General features: G+C 40.8%; 1 protein-coding gene across 1 annotated transcript; it reads right to left on the reverse strand.

Annotated features, from left to right (window-relative positions):
- Window positions 1–2,683: 2,683 nt before the first annotated feature.
- Window positions 2,684–12,624, reverse strand: LOC139212873 (multidrug and toxin extrusion protein 1-like). Its single transcript, XM_070843431.1, has 16 exons — window positions 12,439–12,624; window positions 11,335–11,436; window positions 11,104–11,172; window positions 10,833–10,981; window positions 10,656–10,698; window positions 10,478–10,522; window positions 10,229–10,326; window positions 9,943–10,040; window positions 5,583–5,764; window positions 5,296–5,404; window positions 4,958–5,033; window positions 4,621–4,690; window positions 4,399–4,531; window positions 4,207–4,301; window positions 3,936–3,999; window positions 2,684–3,829 (listed from the first exon to the last, which is right to left on the reverse strand). The coding sequence occupies exons 1-16, from the start codon at window positions 12,622–12,624 to the stop codon at window positions 3,594–3,596; spliced, it is 1,755 nt and encodes a 584-aa protein (XP_070699532.1). The 3' UTR covers window positions 2,684–3,593.
- Between the last annotated feature and the right edge of the window lie 6,399 nt (window positions 12,625–19,023).

Below are 19,023 nucleotides of genomic sequence, written 5' to 3' on the forward strand. Positions count from 1 at the left end.
CTCTAAGGACCTTGTCGTGGCGCCACCTGTAGTGCCCCTGGCTGAGGGCTGTCTTGCATCCCGCCAGTGTATGCGCCAGTGTGCCTCTCTCTCCACATAATTTGCACAGAGGCTCCTCCCTCAAGCCCCACCTGTGCAAATTGGTCGGTGTTGGCAGAGTATCGTACACTGATCGGAGCAGGAAAGAGATGCGGAAGGGCTCCAGTCTCCACAATTCATGCCACGTGATCTTCCGTTGAGGTAGGTTCCATTTTGTCCAGGCACCTTGAACTCCAAGTTCCACAGCTCTGGACCAGCGCTGTTCCTCCTCCAAGTTCCGGACCTCAGCTTGGATCAACTCTCTCCTCTGCTTTGGGTTTGCCTTCCCCCACTGTTGAAAATGGGTGGTTCCAAGTCCCTGTCTGCCTGTACAGGGATTGCCGATAATGTCCTTTAGATCCAGGATACTCTGTGTCAGAGACACAGATGTGTCGGCTGCCCACTTCCGTCCTGACCTCGTTGTTATCCCTGCGCCACTGACTTTGTCATCTCTGGAGTCACTGCCCTGCACTTTGCCACCTTGAACTCCTCGACCACCGATGATAGGGGAAGCTGAAGCTGCCCAGACCTGATGTACAAAATATCCTTTTTTTTTTTCCATAAACATTTTATTATTTTTCTTTAATTTTCTAATTTTTTTCTTTCAAAGTGATACAATTTTTCAATTATACTCGTTCTTACGAAGCAGTTTAGTATCACGTTTTACACAAACATAGAAAACAAATAGAAAAAGAAAAGCAATACAGAAGTAGAATAAACCGAGACAACACATAAAACAGGGCCTTTCAAGAACATAGCTTCTCTTTTTGGATTTAGGAGATGGTCATCTCTAGATACAGTACATGGTTGCAAGGGATTCAAAAATTAGTCAAGTCATCAGAAACATCAAAGTCCTTAGTAAAGTCAATAAAGGGTCCCCAAATCTTTTCGAATTCTTGTTGCCTTGATTTATGTATATATGTTATTCTTTCCAAAGGTTAGCTAGACAACATCTGTTTTAACCATTGGGAGATGCCAGGTTACAAAATATCTTAGTCTGTAGATTGACCTCTCTGAAATCTGAATCGGAAATGAAACCATCAATTTTTGAGGTGTTACATCATAAATTGTGGCTTTTATTTTTTAGATGCTAACCGTAGATACTTTGAGAAACGGTATTTGGATCTTTTAAAGAGGATGTGGTTCAATGAGTTGGGACAAATAGGCTACTTATGATGTTAAAATTCTCTCAAGAGAGGTTAAGTTTAGTTATCACATGCAACAAAAACTGGCCTTGTTTAACAATTGATTCATGGTAAAACAATGATTTAGCCACTCTTGTTTATGGGCAAACATGGCCTCTGCCCTTTAGCACAGCACTTGGCCGTAATAGAATCATACTCTGTACTTCAGTGTTTGGTGAAAGGCAGAGGAAGAAGCAATCATCAATTTCTGTTACATAACATATACTACTATACATATACTGTACTAAGAGTAGTAATATATAGTAGTGCAAACCTGAGACAAAGTTGCCACCAAAAGACCGTCAAAATGGTAAAAAGACACAAAAAGGTACACACTGTCAAAAATCAAAGCTGTTGTTCCTCAACATAATCTATTATAATTCTTAAGACTGCAAAGCACATAATGCCTCACATAATGTATATTAGTATTTGTGCATATGCAGCAATTATTAGCTCTGGACTGCACTGATAATATTATGCAGTATTACTGACTTCATGTAAGTGAATCCCAGGAACATCATTGTGCTTCATGGTGACACAACCAAGAAGTTAATATGAGATTCCTTAAGCTACTGTATCACAAGTTCTGGTCTGACAATACTGATGGCAAATGTTCACTTGTTAATGATGCCACAGCATGTTACTGATTGCAGTCTCTGGAGGTGAGCGGGCCAAGATTACAGTCTCTGTGAGGAGCCTGTGACAATGTCTCCACTGATGAGCAAGACTGAAGCTCAGACAACGATGTAACCATGTATGAATCAAGCCTGATTTACATGTTGAATAACGATTAATTAATATGCAAGTTTTTAAGTGAATGTCGCAAACATCAATCTGTTGCAAACCAGTGCTGATGTCAGTTTTGGAGAGTGCAGCGGCTCGTGGGTCACTGGCCAGAGCAGAGAATCAAGGATAGCTGTAGTTTTGAAGTTATCACCCACTGAAATTAATAAACCAGAATATGCAGTGGTTAGTCTGTACCCTGCAACTTAACTTAAACAGAAACAGACATTGTTGGATGTTTTGGGAAATACACTTATTTGCTTTCTAGCATAAAAATAGATGAGAAGATCGATTCCAGTCTCAAGTCCAGTTAACTTAGCTTAGCACAAAGACTGGAACTGGAGGGAAACAGCTAGCCTCACTCTGTCAAACATTAGTGAAACCTGTCTACCAATACAGATCAAAGAAATGAGACATAATGTGTTACTTAGTGAGCTCTAGAAGTGCTGACACGTGGATTTTGTTATCTAAGTACAGAGCAAGGCTGTTGCTTCTGTAACCTTTCAGACAGACATGAGTGTATCAATCGTGTACGCCAGACAGAAAATAGGTGTATTTCCCAAAAGGTTGATGCATTGTTTTAAAGAGATCTGCAGAGAAGCACCACGCATGTATGTATTTCAGAAAATTGCACATGGTTAATTGTTTGCTGTTTCTTTATTTGTGAGCAGGCTATTACTGTGAAGCCCGAGCTAGCTAGTAATCTGCTGCTGCACAGACTGAACAGGTGGTTGATTTGCTCAGTTTGACATGTCTTCATCCAGCCCGCATGTTGCAGTGTGAGTGTACAGACCTTTCATTATCATCAAATTTGGCAAGACAGATCAAAGGGCTGAAAAATAAACCAAAGAAAAAGAGCAGCTTTTCTGTCTTTGATGATGAAAGCACACATCCACGGATGCGCTGTTGCATAAATATAGCATTTAATAATGCTATTTCTATTTGTGGCATCCATTCAGATTATATATTTCGTAATGAGAACATATATTTCGTCAGTGTCTTGACTGGAGTTCATCTTAAATAGTATGTTTCTATATAAAGGAGACAGTACATACTTAACGTAGCATCTCCAAAAGTGACAGTGTTTGATCTATTAAATAGATGAAAGACACGAAGCATTAGAAAAAAGACAATTCCGTATGCAGTAATGACAGGAAATACAGTCATAATCAAAGTGGATCTGAGCTCTAGTTTTGGTGTAAAAAGTCAACTTATTAAATGCAATTTCAGAACAGTAACTGACAGTATTGTCAGTAAAATGCAACTATTTCTCCACCATCAGTGTGCAACAAAATGGTGAGGTATTAGTGTGGTTAGGAGTATGAAATGAAAATTTGTCAATTTATGGACTGATGTGAGATGGAAGCTACTTCTTCTCTGTCGTCCTAATCACTTAACATTTTTCTGTTAACTGTAGGTGTCTACTCATTGTGTGTGGACATATTGTGTCTATGTGACATGTTTTACTGCCAAACATGAAGATGCACCAAAAGCAGACTTCGTTTTTCATCTTCGTTTCGTGCTGCACACATGGTCTAATAATGGTCACTAGTCTATTTCGAGCATTCTGGTGAGCATCTCACTGATGAAGACTCCAGCAGCTAGGATGACGAACATGAGCAGCACACTGAGGCCGCGTCGTAACACCAGCTGCCTGACTGACAGGGCGGCGTCATCTGATGTCTGCTGACCTGCGCCGAGTGCTTCCAGCTTCCCCTCTGCTGGACTCAAAGAACTGGACCGACTGCTTTTCATGTGGGCCAGTTTCTCATCAGAGTCCAGGGCTGTGAGGGAGAGAGTTTTTTACTACATGGTGAGCATTAGTTTAGCAATAGTTCCCAGAATAGAAGATGTCCGTATGCTGCTGAAGGTAAAATAACTTGTGTTTACCCTTGTTTTCTATCCCAAAGGCCTTGGTACTCTCTGTAACACTGACTCCTGCTCTTGCCAGCGCCTGTTTAGCAGTATTTAAAACAACTAAATCACATTTTGTTCACGTTTAAAAGCGCCAGGAAAACACACTACAATGATAGCATCACATGCAGTCACATTGTTGAATTAATACTGATTAAGTTTATCATAGTTTTACCTAAAGTAGCAATGGCACAGTATTAACTGAATTGCAGTTAATATTTCTGTTACAACACAAGTAGTTACTCACCTCTTCAGTGGCTTTCTTCCAGTTTAGTTTACACAGGAAAACTACAAAAAATGTGGACTGTATCAAAACACAGATTAAAAACCCAGACCACAACCCTGCAACAGAGATGGAAGGACAGTAGTTTATTAGTTTGAGTGAGTGGCAATATGGTTAGATTGTCACTTACTGTAAATATATTGCATTTGTCCGCACCTACAATGCCCATTTTGACAGGAAACATCAAAGACACTCCAATTGGGAACCCGATGAAGTAGAAACCCACCAAGTTACAAACAGCCCCAATCTTTTGCTTCCCTGTGCCCCTGACAATACCTCCCATCACACCCTGTAGAGGTAAAACAAGTAGAAATCTCAAATCGGTGCTGTCAAGTCAGGTTTATTTTGCTCTGCAGGAAGGATAAAAAGACTTCTCACCGCAAGGGAGTCAGCAATATGTGTAAAAGCATACAGCTTCAAGACATCAGCCACCCTCTGAACAATGTCTCTAAAAGCAAAAAGCAAATACAGATCTGAAAATGAAATTCTAATAAATACAGTTGAGAGCACAGTTGATTATACTGTGTAATTGTTTAGATGAAGCAACTGCAAAAAGCAAAAACCTGAGCTTACTTTGCTGTCAAGGGTCAGAGATCTCTATGGTTAATACATAATGAATGTGAGCTTTCTGTACCAGGGTCTGCCTGTTAGCTATTGTGTCTGAGGTAAGAAAACAAACCAATGTATGTTAAATCTGGTGTCAATTTGTGCTCACTTCTCTGTGGTGAAAATGTAACCAATCACATCCTTAGAAACACCAAGAAAAGCTCCAGTGAAACACGAGGCACACACTAGATTGGGCATAAGAAACACAGCAGGTTATTCAGTAAAAGTGGTAAATATATACAAACCTAACATGGATTAGCATATGTTTTAAATTTACAAGTAACAGGGAGAACAGAGGGCTCACAAAAATGGTTTTTGGCGGCAAGTTTAAATGGACAAACATGGCACTTGACGGTGAAAAAACTTTCAGAGATCAGAGGAGCTCCTGTGCAACATAACTTGACACACTGTGGTGGATATTTATCAGGCTACATATTGAAGTCATACCTGTCCAGATGAGGGAGACCTTGCTGGACAGCTTGGCTTGATCTGTGTTTCCAGCACCAAGAGCATTTCCAACCCGAACGCAGGCAGCGACCGAGAAACCCATCGGAAACTGTGGGAAAGGTTTCTTAGGTATTGCCATAAAACCATACATGTATCCAGACAAATACAATTAATATAAACTGTGGTATATTATCCCATCAATCCAAAATGTACCACAGAAAGGCCCAAGTTATTTAGAGCAGAGGAGAAATCCTAACTACGAGAAAAAAGCAATGAAAAGGAGTTACCATGTAAACAATAGAAGCCAGTTCATAAACTATAGACTGAGCTCCCAGTTCAACCTCACTGATGATGCCTGCCAGGAACGCAGCAATCTCGTACAGCCACCACTCCAGGCAATGCATCAGCATGCTGGGGACGGCCAGGTGGAGGAAAGGACCCCATTCCTGCAGGCACTCGGTTGACCAACCTACAGTAGGAGATAACAGGAGGCACGATGGATTTAGTTTAATGTAATTATACCCATTAAGGCAAGGCGGCTTTATTTATATGACACGTTTCAAACACAAAGGCAATTCAATGTGCTTTACACATAGGCAATTAGAGCATTACAACGACATTCAAATCAATTAACAATAAGAACCGATAAAAGCAGAGATCAAATAGAATAAAATTAAATTTACAACAGAGGATGTAAAAGTGCCGTAAAGAGACCAATAAATCAAAGTCACGGGACAACATAAGAGATATTAATTAAGTGGTTAAAGTTTGGATCACCAGGACGTTGGTTCCATCTGTATGCAGCACAGTAACGAAAAGCAGCTTCCCCGTATCCCAGATGACTGCTTTCTGAGAATCTAAGGGTGTTTATATTTTTCCAGGAGATCAAAAATGTATTTTGGCCTGAGATTACGGAGTGATTTACAGAATAAACTAGCAGTAGCACTTTATTCTATAATCAATTCTATAAGTAAGTGGAAGCCAGTGTAAAGACTTAAGAACAGGAGTAATGTGCTCAGTTTTCTGGCTGCAGCATCCTGAATGAGCTGAAGTTTTCTAAGGGTCTTTTGGGAAGACCAGACAAGAGAGCGTTACAATGGAGTGCTCTGCTGGAAATGAAGACATGACTGTTCTGTAAATCTTGTCTGGACATTAGACCTCTAATTACCTCCTCCAAGGAGTTTATGTTTTCAGTGTTTTTTATCTGTTTGTTCATTTGACCGTCAGCAGGATTACGGAAAACTACAGGCACGAAACTTGAACAAGGAACAACTCTTAAACTTTGGAGTGGATCCGGGTCCAACTCACAAATAAACAATAACTAGTGGACCTGTACAATTGGCCTTGGTAGAGGTCTGCACTCTCTATATTCTGCTATTTGTTTGAGATGATAAAATACTAATTTAGTTATTGCCTTGATGTGGCTGCTGAAGCTCAGGTCTGAATCTATTAAAAAACAGGATTTCTACTTTGGGTTTTAATGTTAAAAGCTGTGGAATCAAGCTGAGCAATAATGTTTATTATTTCCTCCTAGTTTCCAAATAATAATTGGAAATTAGGTGCTTAACATGTTCGGGAATTAGTTGGCTTCTCGACAGTGATGAACAAGGCCTAGCGTCATCTCAGAATTGTCTATATGAAGCCTCGCTTTAAAGGTGTTGTTGTGAACCCAAAGATTACTTTTCTCCATTTTCACTCAGCGTTCCTGCATTCTCACCTGGGGCGTTTTCCACAGTGCTTTCTGTTTGGCATAGACAGCTTTACCTTTTCAGGTGCAATGGTGTCAAAAACATTTAGTTTTACAATCAAAATGATCAAAGAGCGAATCAACAGGGTCTGATGTTAAGCTGATTGTCATGGAAGAAGTTTCCATTCAAAGGTTCGGGTATCAGAAGAAACTGACATATCATAGAAAAAACAAATACTCAGAAAAGCCTGAGCCCATGACAACAACGATAGAAACATCAACACCATCACCGAAACCAGTGAGTGTCCTTGACTGTGTGTAGGCCCTTTGACGTACTTCAACTAATCAAAAGTTCAAATAGACCACAGAATTCCTTTTTTTTTTGTGGGGTTATCAATGTGAATAATAAAATCAGTCAAAATCCATTGAGAATACAGAAGGCACTTCAGTGAAGTTGTCAACAAAATATGCAGAGGACCTTGGAGGTCTGTAAATTGTAAAAAGCAGGATTTTTGGTGCGCCTTTCAGCAGAGCTCAGATATATTCAAAGGAGGCAAAATCACCACATGATAACTGTTGGCATTGAGATTGAAAGTATTTAAATATAACAGCAACACCACTGTGTTTCCTTTCAGGTCAAGAAGTGTTCTTAAAATTAAAGTTCGGTGTGGCTGAGTCAATGAGAACTTGTGCACTGCTGTTATTATCGAGTCCAGTTGAAAGAATAAAAGGATTAGGTTGGCATGGTTACTGAGACATGTGTCAAAGCTGTTTATGGATTTAAAGCCAATAGTGGAGGTGGCTGAGAGGGAGTTACCTGTAGGGGAGAAAAAAATAGGAGTTTGGTGGAGGAAGGGGCAGGGGTGTAAGTTAGGTCCTAGCAATGACCAGCCCTTTATATCTGATTAGTAAACTCCAGGAGGACGGAGGAAGTAGAGAGGGTGACCAGAGTGGAGGGAAAGCAGGATGGAGTTCAGTACGTTGAATCCTCATAGGTGGTAGATGGGAGGGTGGACACTCTCTTGGCTCTGATGTCCCTAATTCTTCACTGTAAACTGTCTTCAGGCTGGGCTGAGGTAGATCTCTTTCAAGGTTACTGGATGTTCTGTTATGTCTTGTTGTTGTTGTTGTTGTTGTGATTCCTCTTGTCTCCTGTCCCTGGCAGAGGGATCAGACAAATGATGGTAAAATAAAATACTTTTTTTTTTTTTTATTATTTGTGACTTATTGAGGTCAATTCCATCTGTCCACAAAAAGATGGCTCTGTTCCCTGAAAAAGATAAAATTGTCAATAAAGTGCATTGAATGTTGGACACGATGTCTCAGCTCCTCTGGCCAGTGGTAGAAGCCTGGCAAACACCTCAGTATTCAAGGAATGTGTGTTCAAGAGATGAGTAAAGCACTTTTGGTTGGTGTTTCACAATGGTGCTCAGTCCATACCCTGCTGTGTGAGGGTGAGAGGTTATCCAAGTCCTTGAAGCAGTGGTGCAAATCTGTTCTCAAGTCGGAAACTTTGTTGCTGGGCAGGTTTGTCGCTATCTCTTCCTTTTGCAGCTCTCCATGGCTGTGTCCTGCTAAGCGCAGGGGTTGATTAGATGCTCTGTCTGGATGGTCACGCCGGCCAGCCAATTGCGTTGCAAATCTATTGTCAATCACTTGTCCTCCACTTTCTCAGGGAAAATATCTATTCTCAGGCTTTGTGCCGGGAGCTCCACTTCCAAACAGATGAATGAATGACTGAATGTCTTTATTGTCATTGTAACAGGTACAACGAAATTGAAATGTGCATTCCTCCTTAGGTGCCATAAAAAGTATAAAAGAAGCACACTCGAATGTAGTGTAATAAATAGCTAAAAAACAGAGTGCAGAATAAAAAGTGTCTAAGTACACTAAAGTGCAATGTAAAACAGAAAAATCATCCACGACCAAACAACACGTCATTGCACAAGATTCCAGTCATACAGTATTTAGTGCAATTATGGCTCTTGCATAGAAAGTCTAGTCTGTTTGTTCTGGTCTTTAATGTCCTGAAACATCTGTCAAAGGGTAACAGTTGAAAAAATTAATTGCCAGGATGGGTTGGATCCCTGAGGATGTGCTGTGCCCTCCTGAGGCAATGAAAACTGTAGAGTTCCTCCAGGGAAGGAAGGAGGCAGCTGGTGATCTTCATGGCCCACATGTTTCATAGTATTCTTGTTGGTGTTAGTTAGCCATGTGTTGGTGTTCTCTTGTCCACTGTTGTCCATGATAAGGTGGTATCACCCCCACACAGTCCGTTCATTAAGACCGCACACAGCCATGGTACAGTGCCATTTCACTGAGACTTCTATAGTGTCATCCGTACAATGCAACACTAAAATTGTCATCCAGTAGTGTGATGTTAAAACTGTGTGACAGATTATCAACGTAAGAGTGAACTCAGAGAACAGAAAATGTTCTATTAGCGTCATGGTTAAATTATGCCAAAACAGTAATGCTTTGTTTTACAGTTCTGTAATTCTTAATTACTTTCTACAAAGTTATCTTGATCGAACTATGTAATTTAACACTAATTAAAGATAAACTAGAGATAATGTTCAATTAATACAATACATTTCTAAGAAAGCATAATCTAGAGTCTTTTTGTAAGTGCACAGGTCATCTGAGCCTAAAAAGCTGAAAATATAAAAATGTGAAATTTATCATCAGGCAAGTGAACAATTCAATATATGTAGAATAACACAATATATAATAATACAAAAACAACATTTTATGAATATATATTTACTTTCTTACTATGGTACATATATTTATTTGACTAAGCCAACTAAAATAACAGTCTCAGAACTTTATACATTTCTGTTTTACTGATAGTTTGCACCAAATTACAAAGTTATTTTCAGAAATCTTTCAAGAAATCATCAGGATGTAGATGTCAACTGAAAAGCTCTCTCTACAGTATTCTAATCCCCTAAACTTACCGTCCCATGTGGCTTTGTGCAGTCCCCTGGAGCACATGTACACAAACAAGAACACAGCCAGGGAATACTGTGAGATGACATTGGCAGCTGCAGATCCACTTTAGTGGTGTCCAGACGATTAAACAACAGAAAAAATAGAAAAACAAAGCATGTAATCATTGCCAGTCCTCAAGTCCTCAGCCTCCAGTTAACCAGTGATACTGTGATCAATTTAATTAATTTAAAATATTAAAGACTATGACTCAGTTAATGAGTACACTATTACGGGTATGGTGGGTGTACTCACGCGACCCCCAGATCCAGAATATTGAGGAAAATGTAGTTGATTATTGTATTTAAAACGTTCCCCACAACTCCAGACATCACCTGGGGCCACATGATGCCCTGTGATCAAAAGCAGACATTTCAACGCATCAGTGCACCTGCTGCTTGTTACTTTCTCACAGTACAAGTTCCTATGAAATTATCTCATTACCGACAAACTTTCAGTTATTATTCTGTTTCACACCAGTGGTCTTTCAGCTATTAAATGCACCTGATTCTGAAGATACCTCCCTTGCAGCTGGTACATGAAGGCAGCCTGCAGAATTCAACAAGAGGCGATGAATGGGGTTAATTAGATCAATAATGCAACACAACAACCATTCAATACAGCGTGTAGGGGTTGAGATACAAAAAACATTTTGCAAAAACGCGGAGGAAGCTGAACTCACAGGCAGAGCTGGCATGAATATCTTCACATACAGCTGGGAGAATCTGTATCGCAGAAAAAAGGAAATATCGTAAACAACAAATCATATTGAATAACTTGATTCACAATTGTGTATTTAATGTCATATAACGCCATACTACAATAACATTTTGTGCAAATGCATTCCAGGTGTAATCACCTGGAGACCTCTGTGTCCTGCTTAAGAGCCAGCAGAATGGGCTGGGTGTTAATGAGGACGGCCCAACAGGGGAAACAGGCTAGCAGCAGAATCAAAATTCCCCTTTGGAGTATCACTCCTACACGTTTTAGATTACCACTCCCATAAGTCTGCAAGTGAGGGGCCAGAAAAACAGGAAAATAAAAGAATACTTGCTCATGTGCAAGAGAAAAGGGCACATGGGTAACACAGGAAAACAAATTTGAAAATATAAATAAGTTGAATTGAATACCTGAGATATGAGAGTATCACATGCTGAAGCCAAACCATAGCCAATGGAAATCCCTGTGACATTTACAACCTATATTGAAATTAAATATTATTAAAACAGCAGCCAAGAAAGAAAAGAAAAACAGATTCATGAATCAATGAAATGAATGGCTAAATTCAAAAGCACCGATATAACAGAATGAGCAGCGATGCCTGAGAGCAGAATGGCAATAAAAACAGAAACGAAACCCACTGCTATCGCTAATGCCACCCCTGCCAGCTCCGTCTTCCCCAGGTGACCGCAGAACACCATGCTGACGAAGCCGATCAGGAAGCTCATCAACTGTGAAATGAACTGAAAAACAAAATCACGCTTGCTCGTTTTCATAACCATAAAAACATAAATGAAAACATTAATGAAATACTGAACCCCACATGCAGCACATACAGCAGGTTATCGAGTTAAGGGCCTCAAGGAAAGGAAAAGTTCTTATTTGCTCTGGCAGCTGGCAGACGTGTTATGCTTTGGTTTAGCTGCAGCTCATTTGTGTTTCTAAATGTCTTCGTTAGAAAATAGTTCTAGTGGTTGCCGGTGTAGGTCTTTGACAGACTTCGGCATCAAAAGTTTTCCACAAAGGGAAACTAAATGTCCTCGTCTATCTAGTTCTGGGTTTGTGCAGTGAATAGGAGCCAGTGAAAAGTGGATGGACATGTCGGGCTCTCTGAACTGCTAAACTATTTTTCTGTTTTTCTATTTTTTCTATGTTAAAGAGACACTTGAAAATGCACCTTATTTCTATTGAATATTGACAATGTTGCTGTTAAATACATACATACACTCACACACACGTATATCTATGAATTTGAGATCATTTTCGAGATTGTTCAGCATGTCTATAACTTTACAGCTTTACTAGGACGTGCATATCACCTATACAAAGACTTACAACATATCACACTGTTTGTCTGGTACTTGAACTAGTGATGCCTAAAACACCGTTATTTAGGCCAGTTAAAATGCTACGTATCAAGCTACATATCATGGCCATACTTTTATCACTATCAGGCAATTATTTTTCTAATTTGTCTCAATAGTTTGAAGTTATCAAAGTTATCTTACTGTTACAATAAAAGCAGGTGGCAAATTCAAAAGAACTGCTGGTATACCACAATTCTCATGTGAAAAATGTTGCAATTTAAGCAACTTACAAGCAACTTTTAACAATATGCAATCCTAACAGATGTTACAGATGTTCTTGTATTTAATGATTTACACTCAGTCATTCTGAATATTGTCACAGACTTAGTATCTTTGACTCAAATTGGCCTTTTTCTCAGTTGTTGCATCCAAACTTACCACAGGTCCTGCCAGTTTTAAAAACTGAACTGTTTCAATCTTGTAGTCCACAGGCACCCAGCGCGTGATGCTTTTCAGGCAGGATCCGCAGCATGAGTCAATACTGTGAGCAGCAGGAGGTGATTCGACTGTTTTGAACTGTCCATTTACTCCTCTACATGCGGTTTTTGTAGCTAAATCTTCCATACTGAAAATGAGATTTGGCAGAAAACAGAACTCAATCCCAAACTGAATGATGTTCGTACAGTACAATTCCCTTCAGACAAAGACAAAAGGGCTGGGTATAATCAATAACCAATTACCTGGGATTAATCAATAACCAAGGCAATGTCTGCCCACCTTGATCTCTGTCTGTGAGAGTGGGTATATACACAGTATGCTGGGGCATTGCTACAAGTCAGATCTCTCCACCCCCGACCCATCTACAAGATGTGCACTCCTTCAGGAAACTTAAAACGCTGCCAAAATGAAGCTGGTTGTTTTTCTCTTTGCTGCTGTCGAGTCATGGATCTTGACTCTTTTGCCAAAGTTTAAAGGAATTTAATACTTTTGGTCAAAGTGTGAACACACATGCATAAATCTAACATGCTGTACATGGACAACAAGGCTGCTAGGGGACAGCAGGGGAGTTTAGGGACGTTACTGTTTAAGGTTTTTTGAATTTTGAGATATGAAAGTCTACTCTGCAACACTTCTTTTGAGAATCTCCCACTGCTTTGAAGTTAAATGGTAAGGTGAATGATCAAATGAGCTTTGCCACAAGATATGAACTGAGGGTTAAAATGAATGCTAACATTAAAATGTATCAAACCACAATGTGAAAACTATGTGACAGAGGGAAAGGGGTTACTCATTGTACAGAGAATTAGCACCTGGAACTGCAGCTCCCCGCAGACCTTTATAATAGGTTTCAGCTCTTTGTTTAACAGTCCAGCCCATAAATGTACTGTTTTAGTTCACTCTCACTGTGCTCGTGGTTTTCAGCTGCACCTGTTTTGAGCAAAAAAACCTCTAAAAGCCAGCAGTGTGTTACCTGCTCCGCATCAAACAGCAGATAGACACAGTTAGCTGCCAGCTGGTGAACTTAGTGGAGTATTTAGCAGCCAAAGAGACAGATACTTGTCACTTGTCAGTTGGTAGAGACCAAACACAGAGCTCAAAGAAAGTGAACATTAATCTGTATAGTAAATGCATAACTACTAGAACTATTGCTATGTCAATGTGGTGTTCACACCTTAGTTCCACTGTCACCGATCTGCTAACAAAGTCAGTTAGTGCAGGTTGCAAGTAAAGAATTAACAAAGGAGGAAACAGTTGATTGCATTTCTGAGAGTTGATGGCAAGACAATAAACACAATGAACCCTTATTTAACTAGATTCATATTTTTTACCCTTCACCTTTACTACATGTGGATCATGCAGCTTGATCATAATACACCACAGCTGGATGACTCCATAGATACCTGCTTCTACATAATATTGAATAACATATTCAATCACATATCATTGAGCTGAAACAATTAATTAATGCAATCATGTGAACACTTACAACGTAATTTTTGTATTTCATTAAGAACACTTATTGCCTTATAGGCCCAACGTTATAATGTGTCGGAGAAACATCTGTTTCAGCATATTCCTAGTTTTAGATTTCATTTAAATAACCACTAAAAGCCAGAGGAAATATCTGAATTTCCATCAGCAGTACAAACTACACATTATCTGCAATAAAAAAAAAATGAGAACAAGGTAACTCTCTTGCTATAAAGCTGTCAAACCTTTTCATGAGTGCAGTGATACAGACAGAATTGGTGTTGTGTTTCTCCCTTAGAGGCACTGAAGCAACTATCACTTTAAAAGAGCACGCATGCTTGTATCCTGTCATCTCATCGTGTAGTATATTCTTCCTCCCATAGTAACACCTCTCAGTGAGGTGTCACTACCTCTCTCTGGTTGTGGCTGTGAGAACCTCCCATTGGGTGGTGCTGTTTTGCTCTTGTTGAAATTCACGCGCTCAAAATTTCTGGCACATCAGGCTCCTCCACTCAACTTTGAATGGATTTCCAATCATTTAATCAAATGATATAAACATTTATTTCTCCTTCAGCTGATTCAAGCCATTAAACACCGTCAAGCTGCCCTGTTGTCGAACATATTGTCAAACACTCAGTTAATTTTTGCAATTTCAACTGCTTTTTGTGCCTCGGGGGCCAAAAGGAGAGAAGAACAGAAAACAGAAAGGGAAATTAGTGGAGGCCGACGGCAGAGGAAGGGGGTGACACCTAGTGTAGGCTCTCATTCATTTTCCTGGTTCAGTGATGCAGCAAGGCCCACCGGGTCCACCCACCCACCAAATTGTATTCCTCCGACTCTCCCATCCCAACCACACGCACAGAATCACACACACACACACGTAAATATGTTCCACCAACCAGCGGGGCTGGCGTCCGCCGTGACGTCACACTGCAGTTCTTCTCGGGATCCACTGGATGACAGTGGCAAGTCACCGCTTACACACGATGAGCCGTCATTCTTAATGGCGGCCGGTCAGAGTGTGTGTACGTGAGTGAATTTGTATATGTGTTTGTGTTTGTGTGCATTTGGGTGGGGTTTGCGCCTGATGGTTAGCGATGGGGTATTGAGGAGGTGGAGAGGGTTTATTGGAGGGGGTAGGTGGGTTGATGGAGGTGTAGGAGGTGGGGGCGGGCAGTAAAATCGCAAATGAGAGGAAATTGTTTTGAGTCACAGCAGATTTGGTAGAGTGAGATAAGGGCTGATGACGGTGGTGGTGGTGTGATTAGGATTAGGGTGGGGGGTAGGGGTTTGGAGAGAGTAGAAGGTGGTGGTGGGGGGGGTGGGAGTGTATGCATGGAAGAGGGTTTTGGGAGGGGTAAGAGTATTTGCACATGTCACTATGTGTGTGTGTGTGTGTGTTGGGGTGTACATCATCAGTGTGTGTAGCTTGTGAAATTTTTTTCCTGACTACGAGAGATGGGAATTGAAGGAAAGATGAGGAGATGGGTGGTTTAGATAATGGCGGCCAGAGAGAGCGGATGAGGGCAGAGCGTGTCACGCAGAAAGATAGAGTGCAATGGAACAAGAAAGAGTGGATGAGACAAAAGAAGTGAACATTTGATAGAGAGGCAAAAAAAAGGGAGACAGAGTGCAGAGGGTATACAGAGGAGGGGGGTTGCAGGCCGTGGATGAGGGGAGGGACGTTGAAAGAGTGCCAGAGTGATTTTCGACGTGTTCTCTTCCCTCCTTTGTTGCTTACGTTGTGGGTAGCTTCGGCGGCGAAAGCTTTAGGGGTTTTGGAGGGAACAATGACGCAGAGGGACCCGTTGCGTCTGCTCCAGCTGATAATGATGATGCCTGAAAATGATAACAGTAATAAGTAGCTTCTAGTGGAACCCTAAAACCACTGGCACGTGACGCATACGTCACACATTATCACCCATGACACACTGCACTGGACACACAGACATGGCTATCTCACGTTGGCAGTGTGTGTGAGGGTGGTCAGAGGGAGCGAGCGAGACACAAAGAGAGACAGAGGTGGAAACAGAGAAAAAGGGGAGCGGGCAGGAAAACGGATTATGCTCGGAGCCTGTCACCTGCATACACTTGACATTCGCATACGGGACAGATGCAGGAGATGTGTGCTGAAAGTCAAAAACAAAATGAATGCATTTATAGCTTCCCCTATTGTGTGTGAGCAGTCTTGTGTAATTTTGCTTTTATCAGTGCAGACTGGAAAAAAAAAAAAAAAAAATCAAAGGCAGCCACTCAGAGAAAGCTGAACCCTACTGAGAAGCATTATTTTGAAATGTGGTAAAACGTGAATGAGATGGTGGGCGGGGCGGGGTGGGAGAGGTTTGTCTCACATATTTTGGACCACATTTTCACTTTAAATCTACACGATGTCAAGCGCTTCATTTGAATTTCAGACTTTGTCAAAGGAACAAATAATTGAAGCGTGGACTCATCTCACGGAAAAATGACGATATAGATGAAAAGTAATTCAGCCATGACTAAAGCAGATGAAAATTTGCTGTCTGCTCTTTTGATGCTTTTGATGATGTATGAGCTTTTGAATTTCTTTGGTGAGTCATATAGAAATTACTTGAAATAGTCATAGCGATGCTGCACTCACATTGTGTATGAGGTGCTATAAATATGGTCTGATGTTTTGAGAATTATAACTTCATTTTCGTGAGGAAAGGTTGACAGAAACCGCAAAGCACGGGGTTTTCTTCTCCTTCAGAAACGAACTACAATCATAACATGTAACTGTCGAGTGTCTCTGGTATTTAGGCTACATTATACCTCAATCAATTCCTTGTCTGCCCTGCTAAAACAGGCATCATTATGATTCCACTGTTGATTTAACAGTGCTGTCCTCATGCAATGGACGAGCCTTCTCAAATGCCACCAACCCTGATTTGTCGTCCGTGACTCATCCAGCCTCTAAAACAATGCGGCACCGTGCTGCTCGGTCCCTCATGACACACCGTCCTTTCCATAGCACCCTTGATGAAGCTGCGGGTTTGTTCGCAGGGGTAAACACAAACAGACAGCGCCAAAGGGTGTCTTAGGTACCGCTCACAAAGACAAGAGCAGGAAAAAAACCTGGAAGAGATCAGAAGTAAACAGGTTTTTGAGGACATCTTGCATGACTCAATCAAAAGCCTCCCATTAAGCTCCTGGGGTGATTATGTATGACTGGTCGTTTTTGCACGTGATGAGGTCGGAGGGCTTTATTATATATGACACATTCATGCTTGGAAGTGATCCTGTGCTTTGTTGACTCATAGACTGAAGAGGCTCATTGACTGTGGCAGCCGGTTGACCTTGGAGAGAAGGCAACCTGTTCCTCTCACTATCAGCTCTCTCCTCTGGTGCTTTTTTTTTTTTTTTTTGTCCTCGTCAGAGGAAGTGAAGCGAGAGATGTACTATCTGACATGAGAGTCGCAGGAGGAGAGCGGCACCTGGCCTCACCTACGGCGCATTGTGCCTAAAACACACCAGCAGCTTGTGACGCTCTGAGTGTCCCTCGGCTCTTTAAATTGATCCTTGCTTGCCATGACAAGTGGCTCAAAATAACCCAGCGGTTTTTGTACCTAAACACAGTCTATATAGTAAAGTGATCTGTGATTCAGCCTCGTGGCCACCATAGCATGTGCACAACCTCTCACCTTGTAAAATGTGAACTGTAAACATGTACACTTACAACTCAAACGTGCATCTACACCAATAAAAGGCTGGGAGGATAATGAGGAAAGATAAGAATGCTTTTAGAGGTGCATAATGAATGGTTACCTCCATTCAACCTATACGGTTTAACAACTAGAATCATATTTTGCTGCTGCCATGTTTAATTTCCACATTTGAGATGTGAGGGTGATCTGGCTCCCTTCCTCCCTCATTGCTCCATGTGTGTCCTTCTCGAAGCTCCGTGCTCAAGAATGTTTTTTTTTTTTTAAATATACATTTTAGAAATTAAACAATTACTCCTCAGAGCTTCTAATGCTTTTCTTACGTTGAACAGGGTTTGTAAGATGGGTTTTACAATCACATTCATTCTTCAGATGCTTGTGGGGATCCAGACCTCTTGTTCTTTTTAGAAAGTTAGCCCTGTGAGATGTGTTGACGCACAAACATACATACAGTGCAATTCATTCAAGAAGGTGAATCATTTTTTTGGACGTACACTTCGATCCTTTTCTTCAGCCGTTTCTGCAGATTGCATGATGTTTCAAATCTCTGAAGGTGTAATCAGATCGTTTATAAAACAAGCAGACGCTCTAAGAAACTATAGAATATTTCATATTGCTTTAAATCTTGTTGTTCCCGCACAATGACATTGGCAGGAGGGGGAATGCTGTTCGACATACAGCAGGGTGATTTCTTTACACTGTTTCACCTCCTTCAAAAACTACTGATTTAGTTTTGGGTGAAACATGAGAGAGAGTGATGAATCTTTTCAGCATTTACAAAGTGATGTTCGTGCCAGGGCCGGATTTGGTCCAGTGTAGCTGTTTGTCCATGTGTTACACATCGTGTTTGAACAGAGTTTGGCCAAATATGTGGTCAGACTCTACAGTTAAAGGTCACAACCGCAGAGTATAAAAAAAAAAAAACTGGTCGTGACCAGGTCAAATATTGACAACAAAGAGACCCGTTTCCACTCGTCTCCTATTGCTTTCTCAACAATATAAAGTGTCAAACTCAGTAACTTGCAAAATATTACTATATTAATTATCGATATGTTCTTCATTGACAGTGTTGCCATGGCAACAGCGTTAAAAAAAAAGCCAATAGCCACACTGTAAATCTGTTTTCAGTCTCCTGAAAGTTGCATAAGTCACTTGGTGAAAATGCTTCGTGTAAATGTTTAAAAAGTTGCCCGTTTCCATGAAGAGAGCTCTTCAGAATCATTTGTACAAACGTGTCCAGAGAGAGATCTTAGGCTTTTACTGCTGTTAGGAAACCAAAAGCTATACACAGAACAGAGATGAAGCTGACCGTGGGGGGAGGGAAGGTAGCATAAAACACTGAACAATAAAATAGATAGATGATGACAAG

This window comes from Pempheris klunzingeri, chromosome 14 (genome assembly GCF_042242105.1).
Source record: "Pempheris klunzingeri isolate RE-2024b chromosome 14, fPemKlu1.hap1, whole genome shotgun sequence".
NCBI classification, from domain to species: Eukaryota; Metazoa; Chordata; class Actinopteri; order Acropomatiformes; family Pempheridae; genus Pempheris; species Pempheris klunzingeri.